This window comes from Lissotriton helveticus, chromosome 2_1 (assembly GCF_964261635.1).
Source record: "Lissotriton helveticus chromosome 2_1, aLisHel1.1, whole genome shotgun sequence".
NCBI classification, from domain to species: Eukaryota; Metazoa; Chordata; class Amphibia; order Caudata; family Salamandridae; genus Lissotriton; species Lissotriton helveticus.
In genome coordinates, this window is record NC_136059.1 from 1676058516 (window position 1) to 1676083049 (window position 24534).

The 24534-nt window shown below is 49.8% G+C and overlaps 1 protein-coding gene across 1 annotated transcript in view; it reads left to right on the forward strand.

Annotated features, from left to right (window-relative positions):
• The window catches only part of LOC144818836 (uncharacterized), a 1999126-nt gene that overhangs the window by 68714 nt on the left and 1905878 nt on the right, over nucleotides 1-24534 (forward strand). Inside the window, 1 exon segment of the mRNA XM_078676624.1 lies at nucleotides 16936-17033. Within this exon segment, the coding sequence (XP_078532750.1) occupies nucleotides 16936-17033 (98 nt within the window).

Here is a 24534-nt window from a genome sequence, read left to right on the forward strand (position 1 = left end):
ACCTTTAACATTTTAATTATATCTGGATACGTGTATTCTCCCATACGGAGCATGTCTTTTAATTCTCTATGGAACCCTGCTGGATCTTTGTCATGACAGGGAATTAATTTCTTCATCTCGAGGAGTTCCATCTTTGTAATCGGAGTGTAAACGAACACTCGCTGCATTTCGCCACCCGTTCCTTTAACTGGGTGGACTTCTCGTAACGGATTCTGTCTCTCCATGTAAAATGGTTTACTTTCTGGGGGTGAGGCATGAACAAAATGTGGGTTCAGAAACGTTCTATATTTGTGACGCTGTTCTAGAATGACACTAATTAAATCGGTACCTAGACCTTTCCATCTATACTGGAGTAACTCGTTCAGGATATCATGTAACGGACCTGGATCAGAGTGTTGACCCTCATACAAAGTAATGAGGTGCTGGATCATATACATACCCGCCAGTCGCTGCTCGGCTGGGGGCATTTTCAGAAACCTTTGTGCCACTATTTCGTCTGGAAAAGTGGTAGAATCAGTAATCCATCGGACTGCTGATCGGGCTAGTTCTTGTTCATGCATGGTACTTAATTCACTGTAACCGATTCGTGATTTCAGAATGTGATCGGTAGCTTGAAACACTTGTTCTAGTGAACCTTGTTCTGGTGCTGGAGAATGAAAAATAGACTTGTGTTCTAGGCGTAAATGGCGATCTGGAAATCTAGATTTTCCTACATACGCTATTCTGGCGGGATTCTCGTCCTCTACCTCTTCAGTATCAGAGTTACTTTCTTTCTCGCTTACTTGTGCTGCTTTACGTTCGTGTATTTTTATTATTTCTCTACGGATTTTCTTGTACATACTCTCCATAGCACCGACGGTCTTGTGCTTACCCTCGGCTATATTATCACTCCACCTTGTCAGGATTTTCATTTCGACTTGATCTTTAGACGGGTAATCTTGTTCTCTTATTAGACAATTGATCAGAAACTTTAATATCATGAGCTGGATCTCGGCTTTCCTTTGAGACATGGCCTCGCTAATACTTTCTGGATCATCCCCTGTACGGATGAAACGATATATTCTGTCTAGATCTTCTTTCATATTCGGTAAGGTGACTAGATACTCGGCCACCTTTCTTACGCGGAATGAATATAAAACCATATTATCCTCGCCTGGGACTGGATCATAGCCGCATTCGGCAAGGGATTTTCTTATTTCTGCTACAGTCTGATGTCTGGGCGTACGCTGTGACGCTTGTGCATGTAACTCGGCTGTCGTTAAACGCTTGCGTGGCGGCGGGGTTTGAGGAGTACCTCCCCCTGCGGCCCCTAAACTAGAGTCGTCTACTGAGGCTCTTCGTCCTGGCAGAGTGGGAAATGGAAATGCAGGCTGGACTTGTATGGCGGGCTGGACCGGGGGTACCGTAACAGGTACTCCGGTGTCTGGAGAAGCGGGAAGTGCCTGATTTACAGGGACTGGCGGAGCGCGAACAGGATTTGCATATTCTGGGACTGTGTTGTCCAAATAGGACGAAATAAAAATATCAGCTGCGGTCTGTTTGTGACGTAGCTTGGTCGGAACTAATGGTGGCGGGAAATTACTGGATGCCTCTGGGGTCGCTTTTGGCAAGCCCTCGGCAAGTAGAGGATACATACCCCTAATAAGGGCATGCCTCTGTCTGTCTGACTGTTCGGCTTTGACTTGTTCACCTATCTCGATTAGTTCTTTTTCTTGTGCTCGTTCTAAGGATTCTCTACTTAATTCTGACTTTCTGATTTCCTTTTCAGTTCTTTTATGAGCTTCTTTGCGCCATAACTCGATGGCATCTTTCTGTGACTGTCTGGCTTTCTTTTTCCATAATGCTTCTTCTACTCGCATGATGCACTCGGCATCCCATGTACCCGATACGGGCCATCTATACTTTTCTTCTATCTGTTTGGTATACTCTACCCATAAATCTAGATACAATATGGCGCTTATGCCATGCTTCTGATACATAAAATGACCTGGACTGTCCCTCGGCGGAACAGGAACTGCTTCTTCTAACAAACCCTTTCTAGTTTTTAGCTGACGTAATCTCGAAAAGAGAGACATTGTAAACTTGAATCGGAACACAATACAATACACGAGGAACAATAACAACTGGGAAAACAATTCAGGCATACCACGACATTGGAAATACATTGAACAACATCATAACATAACAGTTCGGACAGAATATTACCTGGAATACTGAAAAACAGAAACACAAGAATTTCTCGAGAACGGAACAGACTAGAGTTACTGGATGCACTGCTGAAACAGTACGGAACATACCGGTCCCATAAAGGGACGCATCAAGACCCGTATCCACCTAGGTGAACACTTCGTTTGTGAGTCTGTGTACCACCAACCCACGGACCAGAGTCAATTTAGATTGACCCTGTCTAGATACTACCCCAGTAATGGTACTCACCGGGCAGCAAGAACGGAAAGCCTCGGACTGGACTGGACTGCTACGACGACGGACGACGAACTTCGGACTTCAGTTACGGGTGGGCCTCCGGATACCTCGGACCTTGAACTCTCGGCTTGGGCTCTGGTCGGGACTCGCCGCGTTCCTCCACCGTCTCGTTTGGATGCTGGACCGCCTCCTCCGTCTCCTCCGTGGGCCTGAGGGATACCATATCTGCCGGTGCACAGAAGAGTTCCGTCACGACTGCAGAGGGTCAGGGGGTCGGCGTGGCTTCACCGACGCGTGGGGAAAGGGCAAGTCCCTGTTCGGGCGCCATTATGTGGTAAATAAATAAATAATACCTCTCTTTTTGACTAGACATATATCATAACAGATAGCTCAATAAATAAGAGTCAAGATTCGAGGTAGTAGGAGTTTTGCAGGTTTAATACAGCATAAGGACAGGAACAGGACAACCTGAATAGGATGACAGGGCCCAGCAGCTGCTGGGGCTGGATCTGGGATGAGCGCGCTGACTTTTAATAACAATACATGAGCATATATACATAACGCAAACACATAGCATTACATTGCAGTAGGCGTAGCAGTGGGTGGAGCAGAAAGCGTGACGCGTAGCAGTCGCGAAAGATAAGGGCGAAAAGAGGTGTAACAGGGCGTATACATAGACATGTGATGCAAACGTAACAGAATATGTCATGAATAGGGCGGAAACCATGGAGGGGGCTACCTAAGGAGCCGGGACCTTTAACCTGGTGGTGCGCGCAAACTGGCAATGACGTATCACTAGGAGAAGCTGGGGGCTATGAACTCTGTGCTAGGAGCAGAGACTGAAGTCTGGAGAGTCAGGGCGACATGTACCTAAACAGTATCTAGTATCTGATGTTTAGAGAACATGTTGATATAAACTAGAAGTTAGGAGGGGAAAGGCTAACTTGATTCTAAGACTGGACCATGCATTATTCTACATGTAGTGCGTGATGAAGAATATTAAATGACCATTAAATGCAGTATTTCTCTAACGTGGAGACGTGAAGGCTAGACAATGACGGAAACTATTGATGCAGTTCAGTAGCTTAGGAATGCAGAGAAGGAGGACTGAACTGATAACTGGAACTATAACATACTTTTGGCAGACTCAGAGGCAGAGCCAGCCGAACCGGGCACTGCGAGGCAGGAAGTAAGTGAAGGGTCGAGGATACAGGTGGGGGCTGTATCGCTCCTCAGCGAGGTTTCAGGAGACAGGAGCTGAATCTGGTGTCCGGGCCCTTTTGAGGCCTAGAAACGGGGACTTTATAATGGAATAACGTGCACACTGAGAAACGTGGCAACGTAGCTTTACATAGGCCTGATATTCGTAGTATTCACGAGGACTGGAAACTGGCATACTAGAGGTGGACACAACTGTAATTGCGTCATTAATCGAACATGGGGAGTACATATGCATATTTAATCATGCACACATAACATATGATGGAGGAGGCGTAGGGACACAGAACATGGCAAAATTTACTTTTCCACAAGTCGGGTGAGGATTGGGGCTAGTAAGTGGCTAAAGGTTTTATAGAACCTGGATGAGAAGCCGTCCGGTCCTGGGGACTTGAGGGCGTAAGCGCGTGATGGCAGCTAAGACTTCGTCTAGGCGGATGGGGGCATCCAGGGAGTCCGCGGTGGCTTGTGACCGCTCTGTGATCTTCGCGGTCTCGAGATATTTATCAACCTCATCCGGCGAGACAGAGTCCGTCCCGTACAAGGTGGCATAGAATGTTCTAAATGCTTCCGCAATTTGAGACTCGCCGGAGATGTCCTGACCGGAGTCGTCGGTCAGAGTAGAAATCTGGGATCGCTGGGTTTTCGCTCTCAGGGCACTGGCGAGCAAGCGGCCTGTTTTGTTACCCCCGACGTAGTACGAGTGGCGGAGGCGCAGGGCAGCGAATTCAGCCCGGTCAGTGTCCAGGCTGGCCAGCTGAACCCTGGCGGATTTCAGTTGCCTCCAAACTCGTGGGGCGCCGGTATGGCTGTGGACCCTCTCGAGTTCAGAGACCTGAGCCGTGATCTCGCTCCTCTTTTCTTTGTGGTCTTTGGCTTCCGCTGCCGCGATCGCTATGAGTTCGCCTCTGGCCACCGCTTTCAAGGCCCCCCACAGGGCAGTCACATGAGTTCCAGGGATATCATTAGTGGCTATATAGTCGGTGAGGCGTGCGTGCAACTGTGTGGTGACCTCTGGTCGGTGTAGTAGGGTCTCGCGCAGTCGCCATGAGCCGGGCGGGCGGGTGGACCTAGGGACCTGTAGGGTTAGCTCCACAGCATCCTGGACAGAGGGTGCCGCTGGTGTGATGGATACATCTTTGAGGATGGGGAGCAGTTCCGAGGAACCCAAGAAGTGGTCCAGTCTGCCGTAAGTGTGGTGAACGTGGGAGTAGAATGTGTATTGAGATGCGGTGGGGTGAGAGGACCTCCACAAGTCCACCAAGCCCTCGTCTTGTAGCCAGATTTTACCAGCGGGCGTTATGGCACCTGTGTCCCCGTACCGGTGACCTCATCTGTCCACGTGTGAGTCCATCACCATGTTGAGATCCCCCCCGAGTAACAGAGGCGAGTTAAGGGACTGAAGAGACTCGGAGGTCGCTTGTTTAAAGAAGGGTTCCTGACCGGAATTCGGTGCGTATAGTGAGGTAATGGTGAAGCGCAGTCCCCCCACCAGGAAGGTGTGTGCCAGTAACCTACCCTTAATCTCTCCTACCTTGTCTCCCACAACGCCACGGAAGCCCCTTGAGACTAGAATAGCCACCCCTGCTTTCTTCGTTGGCAGCGAGGAGAAGAACCGTTGAGGGAAGGCGCGTGAGCGCATCCTATGCCAATCTTTAGGTAAGAGGTGTGTTTCTTGCAATAAGCATATGTCGACCCCGGAGTTCTCTAAGTATGAGATCACGGCCCTGCGTTTGATCGGGTTGTTTAAGCCCTTGACATTAAGGGTGAGTACTTTTAAACTGGACTCCATGGTGGGAGAGCACAAAGATCTTGATGTATGCGAGGCCTACGCACCTGGTGTGGCCCATGATGAGGCATGGGGCGAGGCAGCCCTGGACAATTCCCTGGCACACTGGGTCCCTCCCGCATCCCCAATCCTGCAAATTCCCCATAACTTCCCTGTGGGTCGTGCTTAGCATTAATCGTAATTGGCAAATGAAAGACATAGCTAACCTGGCATTGACAATACCCCTTTGGCACACTGGTTCCCACCCTCGATCCCTCCCGCGGTCCCCAAACACCCCGTAAACGATCCAACTGTCAAACTTCATACTCTGGTTCGGAATCCAGTATTCCAGAGCTGAATAACTATCCCCTCCCTCCCTCCCCTCCCTCCCCTCTCCCACCCCCAAATCCCCAAACCAAGAGAAAACCTAGTCCCAGTCCTGTTGGTCCACACAGGGCCGCGGTAGTGTTACTTGTACGGGTCATATCCGATGGCGGCCTCTCCGGCCCCCCGACCGCCTCCCCCCCCCCCCCACCCCCCCCCCCCCCCCAACGCACGGGCAGAGTATGTGCTATAGGTAATCTCCCTAGCAAAGGTTCAGATTACTCAGAGTGAGAGGTCTCCTTGGCTACCTCCGCCACCGCCGTTGCACGTTCCTGCGTGATGACAGAGGCGTCTGGTTTCAGGCGATGCGATGGGGATCGTCTACGGCGCACCATCTGCCATCCCCCTCTGGACGGTCCTTGCGATGCTCTTCTTGTGGGTTCATCATCTTCCTGGTCATGACCCAGGAGGGTGCAAGTGTCTTTTAGCGAACGCAGTTGGTGTAACCGTCCGTTCCATTTGAATATAAGTCTAAATGGGTGGCCCCACCAGTAGGGGACCTCCTGTTGTTCGCAAGAAGTCCGTCGCCCTCTTGAAGTCTTTACGTTTTTGCAGGGTGATGTTGGACAGGTCTTGGTATAGGGCGATGGAGTGACCCTGAAACTGGAGGGGTTGTGCCCGCCGGGCCTCTCTGAGAATCCGCTCTTTTAACGGGAAGTCAGGGAGGAAGGCCAAAATGTCCGGTGGCGGGGCCGAAGCGCGTCGAGGCAGCCCAACTCTGTGTGCCCTGTCAATACGAATGACAGTCTGCTGGTTCCCCCAGAACGTTCCTGAAGAGGGCTTGCAGGTACCCGGTGATATCAGTCCCCTCCGCTTTCTGAGGGACCCCCCGGTCCCGTATGTTTCGACGGGAACGGTTTTCAAGGTCCTCTGCATGGGCCTGAAGGTCCAGCTGCTGGTCCGTGAGTCGCAGGACCTCTTGTTGGAGCTGCTCGATTTCATTGCTTCTGGTTTGGTCCGCCTCTTCAATGGCGACCACCCGCTCTCCAAGGCCCTCCACGTCGCGGCGGAGTTCTCGGACCTCACCTGCCACTTCTTGCTTTAAGGACTTGAAGTCCTCTCTGAGTGAATTAATTAGCGTCTCTAGGAAAGACCTAGTGATAGGTACCTGGTCGTCTACAGGTGCTGGCAGGGGTTTCGTGGTCACCGGGGAGGGTGGGTCTTTGCTGGGTTTAGGCTGAGACTTAGCCAGTAGTTCAGGGAGCGTCTGGGACCCTTTCCTTCCCCTCTGTCCCGCCATGTCGTGAGCGGCCCCGGAGATAGACAGATGTTGGGTCTTGGAAGCCAGTGGCAAGCACAGGAGTCCGGCGTCGTAGATCCAGGGGAGAGTCGTGCTATCCCAGGTCGCCCCCCCCCTCGGCGCCGCCGGTGTTAAGGCGGCAAACGTGGGCCGACCGTCTCGTGGCCGACCAAAAGTCCAGTGGGGCCAGTCCCGTCACAGGGCAGCTCCCCCCAGGTGCCACCTGGGGTCAAGAGGGCAGATGCGGCCACTCGCCCCCCCAGCCAGCCAAGAGTTCTGCGAAGTCAGCCCCTTCTCCAGTTAGGCACCCCCCAGCCGGGTCGCTGCTCAGCACTGTGCAATGGGGCTTGTGAATTGCGGCCTCCAGTGTCCCAATGAAAGTGTGCCCAGTCCCGCCTCTCAGGCCTAAGTGTGATGCGGCCCGGGCCTCTCCCGTCCACCCCACACCGGGGGCTCGATTGTGCCCCCCGAGCCTTCTAAGGTGCCCACCTCTACTCTCCTCACCTTCGTGCTCACTGGTCTGGGAGTGGTCCTCCTTCCCGGTTCTGGCCTTGCGGCGTCGCTCAGCGCTCCCTCCGAGAGTACCCCAGGTCTGTGGGGCTACAGGGCCACCGCGGCGCCGTCCTCGTTGGCTGCGTCAGGGTTGCGCCGGACCTCGTGGGGCACTTTCCAGGCTCGATTCACCGTGGGGGGGGGGCATCGCTGTGTAGTCCGCCACTGAAAGGGTCCGCTCTTTCCCTGCAGAGGCGCTCCGATCAGCTGCGCCCAAGACCGCAAGTGTCGGGGTAGTAGGCCCGAAGCCGGGGCCTCGATTTTCGCGACCTCCGGCCGGGTCTCACCTGATCTCCGGCCGGGTCTCACCTGATCTCCGGCCGGGTCTCACCTGATCTCCGGCCGGGTCTCACCTGATCTCCGGCCGGGTCTCACCTGATCTCCGGCCGGGTCTCACCTGATCTCCGGCCGGGTCTCACCTGATCTCCGGCCGGGTCTCCCCTGATCTCCGGCCGGGTCTCCCCTGATCTCCGGCCGGGTCTCCCCTGATCTCCGGCCGGGTCTCCCCTGATCTCCGGCCGGGTCTCACCTGATCTCCGGCCGGGTCTCACCTGATCTCCGGCCGGGTCTCACCTGATCTCCGGCCGGGTCTCACCTGATCTCCGGCCGGGTCTCCCCTGATCTCCGGCCGGGTCTCCCCTGATCTCCGGCCGGGTCTCCCCTGATCTCCGGCCGGGTCTCCCCTGATCTCCGGCCGGGTCTCCCCTGATCTCCGGCCGGGTCTCCCCTGATCTCCGGCCGGGTCTCCCCTGATCTCCGGCCGGGTCTCCCCTGATCTCCGGCCGGGTCTCCCCTGATCTCCGGCCGGGTCTCCCCTGATCTCCGGCCGGGTCTCCCCTGATCTCCGGCCGGGTCTCCCCTGATCTCCGGCCGGGTCTCCCCTGATCTCCGGCCGGGTCTCCCCTGATCTCCGGCCGGGTCTCCCCTGATCTCCGGCCGGGTCTCCCCTGATCTCCGGCCGGGTCTCCCCTGATCTCCGGCCGGGTCTCCCCTGATCTCCGGCCGGGTCTCCCCTGATCTCCGGCCGGGTCTCCCCTGATCTCCGGCCGGGTCTCCCCTGATCTCCGGCCGGGTCTCCCCTGATCTCCGGCCGGGTCTCCCCTGATCTCCGGCCGGGTCTCCCCTGATCTCCGGCCGGGTCTCCCCTGATCTCCGGCCGGGTCTCCCCTGATCTCCGGCCGGGTCTCACCTGATCTCCGGCCGGGTCTCACCTGATCTCCGGCCGGGTCTCACCTGATCTCCGGCCGGGTCTCACCTGATCTCCGGCCGGGTCTCACCTGATCTCCGGCCGGGTCTCACCTGATCTCCGGCCGGGTCTCCCCTGATCTCCGGCCGGGTCTCCCCTGATCTCCGGCCGGGTCTCCCCTGATCTCCGGCCGGGTCTCCCCTGATCTCCGGCCGGGTCTCCCCTGATCTCCGGCCGGGTCTCCCCTGATCTCCGGCCGGGTCTCCCCTGATCTCCGGCCGGGTCTCCCCTGATCTCCGGCCGGGTCTCACCTGATCTCCGGCCGGGTCTCACCTGATCTCCGGCCGGGTCTCACCTGATCTCCGGCCGGGTCTCACCTGATCTCCGGCCGGGTCTCACCTGATCTCCGGCCGGGTCTCACCTGATCTCCGGCCGGGTCTCACCTGATCTCCGGCCGGGTCTCACCTGATCTCCGGCCGGGTCTCACCTGATCTCCGGCCGGGTCTCACCTGATCTCCGGCCGGGTCTCACCTGATCTCCGGCCGGGTCTCACCTGATCTCCGGCCGGGTCTCACCTGATCTCCGGCCGGGTCTCACCTGATCTCCGGCCGGGTCTCACCTGATCTCCGGCCGGGTCTCACCTGATCTCCGGCCGGGTCTCACCTGATCTCCGGCCGGGTCTCACCTGATCTCCGGCCGGGTCTCACCTGATCTCCGGCCGGGTCTCACCTGATCTCCGGCCGGGTCTCACCTGATCTCCGGCCGGGTCTCACCTGATCTCCGGCCGGGTCTCACCTGATCTCCGGCCGGGTCTCACCTGATCTCCGGCCGGGTCTCACCTGATCTCCGGCCGGGTCTCACCTGATCTCCGGCCGGGTCTCACCTGATCTCCGGCCGGGTCTCGAGGATGGCGATGTTCCGCTTTTCGGGTCCACAGCTCCGGGGCCAGCGGCGAGGACTCAGTCCATCAGGCTCCGCGCCCAGCTCGTCAGGCTTGCCAGTCCTACCCCCAGAGACTTCGGGGCAACGGGCGTCCAGGCCGGTCAGGTCTCCGGCGCGGCCACCATTACGGGCCGCGATTTGGCGTCTTCCCGTGCCAGAGCCCCCCACTAGGCACCAGGTCAGTGGTTCGATTTCGGGGCCGCGGCTGCTGTGCAACACCTCTCCCTGTGCTTTTCCTCCGCTTTTGGGAGATTGGGCGATGTTTGCAGGCGGTTAGGTGGGATCGGGCAGGGAGCCTCGGAGACCTGCGTCCGATCACGCCGCCATCTTGGACACGCCTCATCACCTCTTTTTTAAAACCAGGGAAACCGCCGCAGCAGTGTGATTCCTACAGGCCCCTGTTGCTGCTTAATTGTGATGTGAAAATACTTGATAAGCTCATCGCCACGCGACTCAGTTTACTCATGGTAAACTTAATTCTACCCGACCAGTCAGGCTTTGTCCCCGAAAGGGAGACATCCCACAACTTGAACACTTTTCACTGTCTTAAATAACGTCTCGTCGGAATTAGACTCCACAAAGGCTTTTGATTCAATAGAGTGGGACTGTATATTTGGAGTGATGTCGCAAATGGGTTTCCCCGCACCTTTTGCTCTCACGGATACAATTGTTGTACTGCTCGCCAGTCGCTAAGGTGGTTATTAACGGCAGGGTCTCCCAAGGGTTTCCAGTCACAAGAGGCACCAGGCAAGGCTGCCCTTTGTCGCCTTTTACTTTTTTCGATCGCTGTTGAGCCGCTGGCGGCAAAGCTGAGACAACATCATCAAGATAGAACGTTGAGATGTAACATGAGGCAGATATTGGTATCCCTATATGCGGATGATATCACGCTCTATATACGCGACCCGCAACAAAACCTGAACCCCATCCTTGGGGAATTCATGGTTTTCCGGAAGCTCTCGGGGGTTCAAATAAACTGGGGTAAGTCTTGTATTTTCCCTCTCACTGATGCGACGACTCGATTTCCACTGGACTATCCAGTGGAATGGTGTGAAGATGAACTGAAGTACTTGGGCATCCGCATAACAAGGTACAGGGACGAACTGATGTGCCTTAACTATGGAACGACCATGGTACGCATAACAGACCACATACCACGTTGGAGAACGTTTCCCCTCTCCATGACGGGACGAGTATCTTTGATTAAAAAATGGTGATACTACCTCAACTGCTTTGTTTCTGAATATACCGTTCTACCCGGGAGTGTATTTTTTTAAGATGCTGCAGTCGGAACTGACTCGGTCGGTGTGGGGAGGGAAGCATCGGAGGCTACAGTGGAAAGTTCTCATTAGGCCCTACTCCCAGTGGGGGTTTGGAGTACCCAACCTTGAAGTGTACTATTACAGCACACAGGCGCACTACGCCTACTTCTGGGTGCATCAGCCACGATACATGCCTCCGGTGGCGGCGGAGCATTGGCTTGCTCTGCCAGTTCCTATTGGCGGTGCATTGTATGGTCCACTTCCCGGCAGAGACAAGACACCAACTACTGTTACTTGCACTATTGCTGCATGGGCTCATATAAGTAAGATGCTGGATGCACCTATGCTATACTCACCACTGCTGCCGCTTGTGTATCACCCCGCTATGCCTCTTCTTCAGGAAGTACTCTTTCATAAGTTTATGGAGTGTACACACATTTAAAACCTGGGGGGATATGTACCACGAGGGGAAATTTCGCAAGATTGAACATATCTTTCAGGGCTTACAACAAACACCATTAGACACCTTTCTGTACATTTGTCTTAGACTAGGAATCCGCTCTATTACCCCAGACTTCCCTGCGGAGCCATCGGTCCTTGCACCACTGCAACTGGCACTCCAGGGCGCGACAGCCAAACGCCTGGTGGTATCAATATACCGTAGAGTGCATACACAGAGGGAGGAACCAGCCGCATTGGCGAGAGCGCGATGGGACCAGGAATTGGGTACTGCTCTGACTGATGAGCAGTGGGAATCCTGTTCATCACAGACTGAGCAGGTGTCAGCTAGTAGTAGGCTAAGAATAATTCACTATAAATGTGTACACAGATTATATTACACCCCAGCCCGAATGCACAGATACAAACTAAGGGAGACTGACACATGTGACAGATGTCTAGCCCCTGGAGCTGACTTCCTGCATCCGGTGTGGGAATGTACGGGGATATATGCGTACTGCATGCTGGTTTTTGAAGCTTTGTCTCTCATGGTAAACATACGGATTGAGCCGGCACCGCTGATGGCCCTATTGGGTTATGTTAAACTATTGCAAGCAGAGCACCGAAAGTTTGTGGCCATCGCATTGTTGATGGCTAAGAGAAGAGTGCCATGCCGTTGGGGTAGGGGAAGAGCACCCAAATTCAAAGTGTGGATTAACGATCTAATCTATTGTCGGGAGCAACTTGCGATATATGCGGAACTGTTGCCTCTTAACTCCAGACACAGGGATATATGGGCCCCACTGCAATGTTATTTATTGTCTCACTCTCAGACGGATCCCCCACAGACTGATGGGCCTCCTCACGCACTATAGCGCATTGCGCGCACACGTCTCTACTATGCCTAGAGTCCCTTGTAGGAACGGTATGTCAATGTATTGAGCTGACAATACGATGATTGCAATTATTCACTTTGTTCAGATGCGCCTGAAATGAGGCGAGGTAGGCCACTACTGTACTGTGCATATTACTGTTGTATGATGTTCACGACCCCCAAAGCTAAGCCCGGACCTGTATTCCCATTTTTCTTTTATACTCTTTGTTCTGATGTAACCATGCCGATGTACTTTTTTGTGCTGAGGGACAACAGAGACCTTAATGACTGACTACCTGCTACTATATAGAACATTGTTACTAAAAGCTGTATATTGATCAGACAGTTATTACATCAAGATGTTGAGAGTATAAATGACTAGATGTGTACCATGTTTGAAAAAATCAATAGAAAGTTTTTTTTTTTTAAAGTATAATCCCAGTCTGGATCTCCCTCACCATAGAGAATGCAATATTCAGCATTAGCCATATCACATGGATCGAAAGACCCTTCCTGTGACCATGGACTCATATGTGGGGCTAAACCTTCAGTCCATTCTGTTAAATTGGTCACAGGCTACAACACTGTACCAACTATTTTACCCTTCGTGACTATCTCACTGGGGTGAATTCAGTGCCATGTAGAACTGATTGAACACTCATCTGCTGTATTGGTCTATCATGGAGTGTCCACTCCCCTATAACTTCACAAGATCCTTTACTGGGATCTGGATGGCCAAGTGTTCCCTGAAATCACAACCGTAGGTTTCCTAGCCTTTGGAGATCAAACTATTTCACCCATGTCGTCTATGCGCCTATACATTGAATGTACTCTATTTGCCATCCTCTCAATACTTCCCTGAATCTGTCCTGACAAATTATCCCAACGTCCTTCTCTCTTTGCTTCCCTTGCATCTCCTCTATCCTCACTTTGCGATAATCATTCCTGAACACTCTGGTGAAACTGACATGACCTTCTGCCAAGGTGGAAAGTTATCATCAGTCCTCCTAAAACCCTCATTGCTTTCTGAAGATACTGGCCATCGCGCCATACTAACAGCCCTGTCTACATAGTCATTTCACCTAGCATCATCTGCACCTCTTTGTTGTGAGGTAGATATTCGCTCCTTAACTATCCTTCCAAGTAATATCTATCTTTTGTAACCAGTACAATGTTTATGAAACAAGTGACTAAACAGTCTCCTGTACCCTGCTGTTCACCTCTACCCTCCTAGGGAGAGCCTGGATCTAATTGCAGTGTAAACTGTGCTTCTAATTCTTCTGAAAACTGAATCACCCACCCTTACTTGTTGTCTGGGAGTACTTGTGTGTCTTGGTTTTGACATCTGTGGGGCAACACTAGGGGATCCTTTCAGGTATTATGAAGGTGTCTCGCCCTCAAGATTCTCAAATGCCACTGCGGCTTCCTGTAGCAGTGCCAATGGATAAATACCAGTTACCTTGGGGAAGTATTTGCAGATTCACATAGAATGGGAGAGCAGAGAGGGTACTAGATGTGTCCTTTTCACAGAAGACACTCCACATGGCTAAAGTGGCTTCTCACTTGTGCAATTTAGCTCCTATGTATGTAGTCCTAAGGTGTGTAACAATGTGCTCTAATATTTTGTTATCAAATGTCCCTTTCTTTGGCCAGGGATATGTGTATTTCTGAGTCACTTTAAACCATTTATTACAATACTTTAGTAACCTTTTCAGATCACCTGGAAAGGCCTTTTGCATGCGTTCTAAATGAGTCTTCAAAGTCCCCAGTATTCCTAGCAGTTTTATAATCTAACTTTTTTTTATCTGTCTACTCCATATTTCTTTTTATTTTACACTAGTCCTCACACGTAAGAAATTCATCAATGTGTCTTTTTAGTCCTATATTTAAACATTATACAACACAACATTATACACGGACCTCACTCTGTGGCCACGTAACTATCCACATGCATACACATTCCTCATCAACATATTTTAGAAATCTAAACTCTTCAAATACTTCTAAATATTAATCACAATTGTTTGGCTGTAAACTAAATTGGCAACTGGTCACTTCCCTCTGCGATCAAGAAAATATAACCCTCGAACCATGCATCTCATAGACAATGATATGACTTCTGGACATTGGGTCTAGGACAGTAATTTGAGGTCTCAGATTGTAATTGGAGGTTAAGTTTAAAGATTTAGGCCTTTCAGCCATCACTCTGTCGAAATATTAGAACACATATTGGACTCCCATCTTCAAATCCCCCTACATTGACCACTTTTCAAATTTATATTGGGATAAACACTCTACCCTCCATGCAGCGGGTTAACTTAATATTGTGCAACACTTGTACACAATCTCACATGCTTTAACCTTATTTACGTTCCATCTACCTTTACCAATCCCAAAGAGCCAAGTCGTACAATATACAAAACCATAAACTCAGTCTGCATTGTCCTCACCTTAAAGACAGCAATCTCCGGGTCCTACCCGCTCCTATGAAGAGGCAGAAGTTTAGGCAACACTGTGTCTGCTAACCTCATCAAAGATGTGCTATGATCTATGCAGCGGGGTAAGTGGTATTCCCTGGCTCTCTTCTGCAAGCCATCTGGGTAAAAATAAGCCACATCCTGAGCTGTAACCATTTAAAAAATCCTAACTATATCAGCCCGCCTCACAGAAAGTTTTACACCAGGATTGTCCTAAATAGGGGGGCATTCCAGGCCTTACAACAGGATAAATTATGATTAATATACATATATTCTCCCCAGGGAATTTCAGTCCTGATGAGACCCTTATACTACAAACAGGGATAAAATGTCACCTCCACCAGAGGTACAGTCACTAAGTGGAAAAGACTGGAAGAACAGCCTGGTGTCTCCATGGATTGTAAAATAGATTGATCAAGATGTCCCGGTCTATACCAATAACCCTTGTTTTTAAGTACAAAACCACTTTATTGTCACTTCTTTGGTTATGGTAGCTCTACTTGGGGTTTTTCTATCACTACATACTTATTACTATCTCACCGAAAGCAGTCTAATATTAAGGAACAGCTTGTAACTTCTGGCTGAACTGTACTAAAACTCATTGATTGGGGAAAGGGGGAAACTACCTTGTGAATGGCTAATATTCAGTGCATTTTTTTCAGCTAGTTTGCAGATGTTCTTTACCTGAAGATAAAGTTCAGCTTGGTTTTCTGAGCTACCTGATATTACAAGCTCTAGTCATCCCTCGAATAGACTACGGAATTGCGACCCTCAGCGGTCTCCCGCTATCCACAACTGCACCCTTAAGAGCCTCCCTGAACGCTGCCGCGAGACTCATTACTGGCTCAAGAAAGCACTCGCACATATCCCCAGACCTAAAGTCTCTAAAATGGCTGCCTTTTGAAGCCAGAATACAGCTAAAAATTGCAACTGTGACACACGCGGCCGTGCACCACAAGGCACCCTACTACCTCGCTCAAAAGCTGTCTATATCAGGAGGGTCGAGATCCAATAGGAGTACTAAAAATCTACTCCTGAAACCTCGTAGATTTCGGAAAGCGAAAACTTACAAACGCTCCTTCTCAGGAATGGCACCCAGGATCTGGAATGCGCTCCCTCCTGAAACAAGGCTAATCACCTCCACTGCACTCTTCAAGAAAGAGGTGAAAACAATGCTTCTGGCCAAGATCTCCTGATCGCTACAGATGTTGGGTCAGAGACTCTGCATTGCTTGTATCGCTGCTCTGCCTATCCTCGACTTGTTGGGGGCACTATTACGCTACTCTATTACTACCGACCAAGATATGATACACGTTGGTTTACTGATCCACCTGTACGCCATGGTAGTGGGATCAATGACCTGTGCTGCTATATACTACTCCCTTACCTGATCATATATGGAGTGGTTTTATGTTTGTTTTTTTTTCATCCATGTTATTACCATGTTACTTACCATGTTATTACCATGTTATTACCATGTTACCATGTTACCTACCTGATCATATATGGATTGGTTTTATGTTTGTTTTTATCATCCATGTTATTACCTTGTCACTGATTATTATACTGTTCCCATTATCTCTGTTTACTCTGTTGCCCCTTCCCTGTCTTTGTGAAGCGCTCTGATATCTGTAAGGATCTTGTTCGCGCTATATAAAACTTTGAATAAATAAATAAATAAATACTTGTGTTCTGAGAGTCAAAGCAGATTAAGAGCTTTGTGTTCTGGATATGGAAGGGGTTCCTTATAATATTTTCATAATCAGTCTATTTGAGTATCAACACTACTTGCCATTTTATCCATTTTCATATTCTTAGAAAGTTAACTGTTGTGTAGCCCTCCTTAGCCACAAAGTAGGATTCAGACATGTTTCTGGCTTGGACAGAATGTCAGTCCTCTGGAAAGTACAGGATGGGTTGAGGGTGGGCAATGCGATATGTGGAGGAAGGTTGTAATGGCCACCAAGATTAATCCGATGTAGAAGACTTTCCCGGGCCTTAATAATCGGATAGCATAGGTGCTCTTTTTGCCGTAGGGTATGGGTGTGAGGGTAGGATCCTATCCTATTTATATTATCATGAACTACTTGCCATTAAGCTCCCTAACCCTGAGAGGGATTACCATTTTACTTCTGTTTAACATACATTTTCATTTTTGTTTCCTTTGTAGGGAAAAAAATAAGGAGCAGACTGATTCAGTGCCACTATGTTGGAAGGCAGAAGGAAACAGCATTTTACAAATTGATGGAGTAAAGTCATTCAATTTTGGTAAGCCCAAAATATTTCATAGAAGTATAATTAAAGTTCCACTGATGCTGGATTTAAAATAGAGCATTCGCGAATGGTTATAGAATATTTAGATGAGGGGGATTGTGCTAGCAACAGTACGAAATAATACATGAATGATGGACGGAGCGTTGACAATACAAGCACTCGCACCCAGTCAACTGATCTGGGTTTAATCCATCACCGTTCTTTAGCCCACTCTGCCACCCCAGTTCAGACATGGCCATATGCAAATCAGTCTGACCCTGTGCCTCATTGGAACAGTCTAGCCCGAACTGCCAAGCCATGCCTTCCCTGGACCGGAAACAGCTACAGAGGACCGGTTTCTGGCATTTCAGCCGTCTTCAGCCCGGCTTGCTTGAATCCAGTGGCAAAGTGAGCATGGGACTTACTTCTGAGCATACCCTGCCAACTTATATGGAACAAAGAAAAACCAAAGGAAATGATGGACGGAGCGTTGGCAATACAAGCACTCCCCCCCCCCCCCAGTCAACTGATCTGGGTTTAATCCATCACCGTTCAAGCAAGCCGGGCTGAAGACTGCTAAAATGCCAGAAACCGGTCCTCGGTAGCTTGTTTCCGGTCCAGAGAAGGCATGGCTCCTTCTGTGGGGATCCTGGAGCATTGACCTCGCCCAAAAAAGTCCACGAGTTCGCAAATTTTCCCACGAACTCGCGGATTTTTGTGCCATTTGCACAAATATGTGACCACGTGTGCCTGTAACTTTGCCAGCGCGTCAAAAGGCGCCGAGGTCCCTTGAGTGAGCTGGCCATTATAGTAGGGACGGGCGGGAAGACGTTTCATACCGCTAGTGTGTGGTGGATGGGGCCAAACGGGCGGGGCTTCTATGCAAGTTCACATGCATCTTGTTTATAAAGGGTCAGAGACCGAGCAGAGCAGCAGATGAGGAGAAAGCAGCCTCCTGGTCACAGGCGCTCGAAACTCTTGGATGCAAAAATACGTTTGGCACAGGACCCCAGAATCCTTCAGATGTCAAAGATCTCTCTGCTGCGCGTGTTGGTACAAAGCCATTCTGATCCTGCTCAGTGGGTTCAGGCCGCTGCTGCTGCTGGACAATGTCCCATCTCATACTAAGCTGCCCAGTACAGGCATATGCTGGCGCTGGGCAGTAAGGTGCAGTGGCATGCGGGTGCTCCACGCCTGGTACATGCGCATACCGGTACCAGGGGGGACACATGTTTATTGGTGCTGTGTAGCAAGTTATGACTTTACATTTTGACTGCACCAGATGGTGGTACCACCTACATGGATCAGGAGCATCCAGGCACCAGACTTCATGGTGCAAGAGCATAATGGTGCTGTGCGGTACGGGTATATATGTACTGGGGGCAGGGGGACACTTAGCACAATGTGTGCTCACACTCAGAGGGCTCCCATGCAATTGAGCACACATGATTTTCACACTGAGAGGGCTCCGGGGCAGTTCAGCAGCACGGGGCTCACACCCACTGGGCCCCGGGCAGTTCACCACTGCCACCCTCTGGTTCACCACTGCCACCCTCTGGTTCACCACTGCCACCCTCTGGTTCACCACTGCCACCCTCTGGTTCACCACTGCCACCCTCTGGTTCACCGGTTGTGGTTTAACTTTTGTGACAGCCTGGAGCATTGTGCCATACTTGTAACTATTCTCTGACCCTGCTTCGAGGGTCAGAGCAGGGTCAGAGAATAGTTGCAAGTAGGCAACAACTTTGGAGGCGCCGCTCAGGAAGCACTTACAGGGTTACAGCAGGTGCCCAAGTTGAAGTTAATTTCTTTGTAACCATTTTGTAAATGGTTACAAAGAAATTAGCTTCAACTTGGGCACCTGCTGTAACCCTGTAAGTGCTTCATGTACTTCAGTTTTTGAAAATCCGCCCGAACGCGATTTCGCAGAGTTTTCTGCAATTTCGCGAGATTCGCGGACCGCGAAATTGCAGAAAATCCGCGAACGGAACGGATTTTACGCCCATGCTTAGTCTTTTTGCTGTGCTTATAATGACGGAAATTAGCCAGAATAAAGTTGCCTTCCCCTTTCTAAAGTTAAAAGAGATTAAACAGGAGCCCAAATCAATTTATTACACAAGCAAAACCATCAGTTTCGTTTTGCTAATAAGAGTTCATGGACCCAGTATTTTGTGTAAAAAATCTAGATACGTTAAACTCTTTTAAAGGAACAGATGCGGCGTGTCCTTTTTGCAGTGGTTTCACTGTCCACGATATTGACTAGAACAAATAAATTTGCTCCACATTCTGTAAAAGGAAAGCATAAAAAAGGGTGCAAAATGGAGTTTCTCAGCTTTTTTAGGTCGAGCCTATCCCATTCCACAGGAATGGATAGGGGAGAGTATTAGTGTTGCATCAGGAAAGCTAAACTAGCCGGTGGATTTCCACAATTGCATGTGATCATCCGCCTGCTGGTTTAGCTTTCCTGATGCAACTCTAACCGTCACTTCAAAGGCTCCGCCCCCCCGCACTTCGCACTCTCCGACTTCCCCTCCCACCTCCCGCGGCCGCTCTTCCCATTCACGAGCTCGTTACCATTTGCTCCCGAGCAGCATTTCTCCTCCCCCCCCCCCCCAATCACAGCAATGCCAAGAGCTTGTTTTCCTAGCTGCGTCCGAAACGTTCTCTCCCACTGCCCCCGGGGCTCATTGACCTTCTCTCACCGCCCACTCTCCCGCCTGATCTCGTTAGCCCCCCCCTCCAGCATCCCCCTCCTTGTTTTCTTAGCATCCCATACAAATACACTGCGATTTCTGTGATTCTTTTTTTGTAGCTACACTGGTGGCCAACATCACGCATCGCTATCCCCACTTGACGCTGCGACCATGATGCACCATTATAGTATGCTGTGTTCTTTATTTTCACAGAACGACTGCATTATCAGCAGCCCAATTTCACGGCAACTTCCGGGCGGTTGACATGCTTTTATCAAATCCTGTGCCCTGATAAGATCGTTATTTCAATCACTTTCAGCCCCGTAGCATTAGTCATGCAGCGCCAGTCTGTGAGGAGGCATTCCTTGCCCTGCAGGTAATTATTTGAGCACGCAGCGCATGCCAGCGCGTCAATGATTAGAGCAGTTTGTTTGTTTAGTTAAACTGCCCTGTTCCTTACCTCCACAGAATGACGACACTATCAACAGCTTAATTTCACGGTTATTTTCGGGCCGTCCACACGCCATCACTAAATTTTGTGCGCCGACAGGATTGTTATCTTAATCACCACACAGGCACACGTGGCGCCAGTACCTTAATTATCAGGTACCCCAGATCTTATGATTTTGGAGTGGTGGGCTTATTATCGGCATTTGTTTCTACATTCATTGTTAGGCATTCTATATATTATTTACAGTTCTCCCATTTTCTGCCCCTATTTAGTGCACGTTCCTGTGCAAATTATAAATATCATAGCAATCTATTGCCAGCACAACGCGGACAGAATCTCCAAAAACGCCGGTTTTCGCTGCATGTCATCTTAATGCATCGTTTGCAGCATATCCATTGAAACGTGAATTTCACTCTTCAGGTTTGTCACATGTTTGTAACATTGAGTTTTTCGATATGTATATACATCGTTACTGAGGCATGATGCTAACATATATTTAATCTGGGTTCTGCATCGCCCGAGATACTTTGTTACTTAGGCACTTTATTTACACACTCTGTGGTGTTGCCGGCTGACCGGGTGAGATACAGTTTCATCATTATTTTTTCATCGGTCTGCATGATTAGAGAGGAGTTACTTTAAATAATTGAGTGTTACCCCCTAGACGTGAAAAGCACGAATGATGCAGTTTCGAAAACGGCAATTGGTAAATTGAAAGGTCATATCACCGCGAGCATTATGTTTGGGTGTGTCTTTATACCCTGTGGCTCTCTATACCTGGAGAGTTTGTCAGCGTTGCTATTAATGGGTGCAAGATCAACTACATATGATTCTATTGAGAATAGTTGCACTTGAAGTGCCTGAGGAGTAGTTTAAATTTGGTTATTCATTTCACTTTTGTTTCTTTCAGCTGATTTCAATTCACTGTCATCACTTTTAATAATCAAGGCTAGCCTGTGCATTTGTGCCCTCTGTTTAGACTCGGTTTTTGTGCCTTTCTGCCCTCTGCATCACCCCAGCATCACTCAGCGCCACCCCAGCATCACTCAGCGCCACCCCAGCATCACTCAGCGCCACCCCAGCATCACTCAGCGCCACCCCAGCATCACTCAGCGCCACCCCAGCATCACTCAGCGCCACCCCAGCATCACTCAGCGCCACCCCAGCATCACTCAGCGCCACCCCAGCATCACTCAGCGCCACCCCAGCATCACTCAGCGCCACCCCAGCATCACTCAGCGCCACCCCAGCGTCACTCAGCGCCACCCCAGCGTCACTCAGCGCCACCCCAGCGTCACTCAGCGCCACCCCAGCGTCACTCAGCGCCACCCCAGCGTCACTCAGCGCCACCCCAGCGTCACTCAGCGCCACCCCAGCGTCACTCAGCGCCGCCCCAGCGTCACTCAGCGCCGCCCCAGCGTCACTCAGCGCCGCCCCAGCGTCACTCAGCACCAAGAATGTGTCACTCAGCGCCGCCCCTGCATCACTCGGCGCCGCCCCTGCATCACTCGGCGCCGCCCCTGCATCACTCGGCGCCGCCCCTGCATCACTCGGCGCCGCCCCTGCATCACTCGGCGCCGCCCCTGCATCACTCGGCGCCGCCCCTGCATCACTCGGCGCCGCCCCTGCATCACTCGGCGCCGCCCCTGCATCCCTCGGCGCCGCCCCTGCATCCCTCGGCGCCGCCCCTGCATCCCTCGGCGCCGCCCCTGCATCCCTCGGCGCCGCCCCTGCATCCCTCGGCGCCGCCCCTGCATCCCTCGGCGCCGCCCCTGCATCCCTCGGCGCCGCCCCTGCATCCCTCGGCGCCGCCCCTGCATCACTCGGCGCCGCCCCTGCATCACTCGGCGCCGCCCCTGCATCACTCGTTCAAATATGTTCTCTCAATGTTTCAAGCTTTATTACAAATTTCACAAAAAGATGTTAATATTTCAATTCTGTTCTTGGATTTTCGTTACCATGAAATGCATTGAACATAATCTTCAAAAAAGTTATTTACAAAAGTTTAAGCTATTGCCATTATAAATTACAATCACTTTAAGTATTAATGATTTAAAAAAATTAAAAGCCATTTTTTTTTTACTATCAATACATCTAAGTCACGTAAATACAAAACATGTTGCATTACAAATGCTATAGGTGTCACATTTGCGAAAGTTATAACTATTGGCATTATAAATGACAAAGCTATTAATTTAGCTATTTTCAAAACCAACACATAAATAAAAAAAATTGTCATTTACAAGACCAATAGCTCAAACTTTCCTAATGCGAGACCTATTGCATTGCAAATGCTTGTTTGGAACTAGTAGTAATTTTGCCCCTTGGAGTGAGCTCATAAAATGAAAGATGGGAAAATATACTCCTGGTGCCCATAAGAAATTGAGCATTACAACCACGAGATCCTGCATGGCTCTCAATGTCACTGCCTGTGACAACAACAAGTTCTCTACCTGGTTTTCTTAACTCTCTCGTCGTCTTCTATCAGACTAAGCCAGATTCACAAAAAATCTGAAATTCCCATAGGTTTCAGCCTGTGTTTGGAGTTGATCTCTAGCTTTTCTTCTCAATTCACGAAGGATTCCTGGAGTATTCCTGTAAGCTAACAGTCACTGGTGCCTATAGAAACTACTGAATTCCTTTAGTCTATTGTGTTTATGATTACGCAAGTGCGACTATGCATAGTGCGTACTTTCACTTGTACAAACGGGCATAGTGGGCATTTTCACGTGTAAACGCACTGCTGTAGTGCAATTATACTATACATGTTTTCTAAACAAAATATGATAACAGGGAAATATTGTTTCCCATGGCAGAACAACTTGCCCTTGAACTCAGCCAGTTTTGGGAGGGTTCAATGGCAAAGCTTCCGTTGGTGCAGTAGCAGTGGTGCCAAGACCCCAGTGAGGCCCACGGAACACTCATTATTGCTAAATTTTACAGGTCAAACAGCGGCCCAGAGGTACCTTTGCATCCTTAAAATAGGGCGTATGACACACTGGCCGTGCCACTGGTGTACCTTTCCCATTACCAGCCTGGAAACAAATTTAATCATGGGTCTGACAGAAGTAAGTATTCAACCGTGCCCCGGGTACAATATACTATGCCAACATTTGTGAATATTCCCACACATGTCAGTTTGTGGGTGTGGGCAAGCTTCCTAGGAAAAGCCCTCCATCCAACACTGGGAGATATACCAGCAGTATTTTTCGAGTACAAATCAACAGTTTGAGAAAACCAAACATAGTTTTAACTTGTACATAAAACCCTTGCATACCTAAATTGAACTTAGACTATGTGAGTTGGTTACCTATGACCACTCAAGGCCTCTGTTTTTTTGTTTTGAACATTTTATGAAGTGTTAGATGGGCCCCATGGCATTCAGATGTTGAATTGAAAAAAAATGCATAATAAATTTCGAAGCGAAGAAAACAAAACATGACCATTATATACTAACCAATATACATGCAACAAAATCGAAAACCAAAGTCAGTAGCAAACCAAAAAATTTGCAGCTAATAGTAACAAGCATTTGCAATGCAATAGGTCTCGCATTTACACGCGTTTGAGCTAGTGGCAATGTAAATGACAACACCTTTCTTTTATGTTTTGGTCTTTAAAACCTAAATAAAAGGCATTGTCATTTACAATGCCAATAGCTCAAGCTTGCGTAAATGCGAGACCTATTGCATTGCAAATGCTTGTTCATATGGCTTCCCTGTCTGATAAGTTGCTGAAGTTGGTTGAAAATATGTCATAGAGCTCCTCCTATTCTTTATTGGGGAGAGTTCTCCTAATTGGAGATTTTGCAGCAGGTTTAAGTAAAACCCTGAAACTTTCCTACATTCCTCCATTTTCTGTAATCCCTGGAAGTTATTTTATAGCATCAGAGACTACGGCATCATCTGCATACATCTGTCATTTATGTGCATCACCCGGTTTTTATTACTGATAGCTCCACCTTTTGGTTCCATAGAGAGCAACGAGCTGGTGAAAGTGGGCATCTTTGCCTCACGCTCCTTTGTATTACTAGTAGATTCAAAGCGATCCTATTGACTCTGACCCTTGCTATTGGGTTGGTGTGTTCTCTAAAGAGCCATTTACGGAACTTGAGGCCAGAGCTGAAAAATACTAGGGTCTCCTCCAAATAAGGACAAGAACACCCAATGGAACGCGTTATTTACTTCTACACGCAGGGCATTTTTCTTAGTTGTCCTAACATGGTCCATTATGGTGTGCGTGATCCATTTAAGATTGTTGCTACGCTAGGGTCTACCAGCCTGAGTATTAAGGGATTCAGTCTATAGGCCAGGACTCCTGTGAACAGTTTATTGTCCGTGCTGAAGTGATATCGGCCTATAAGAGGTGTAAA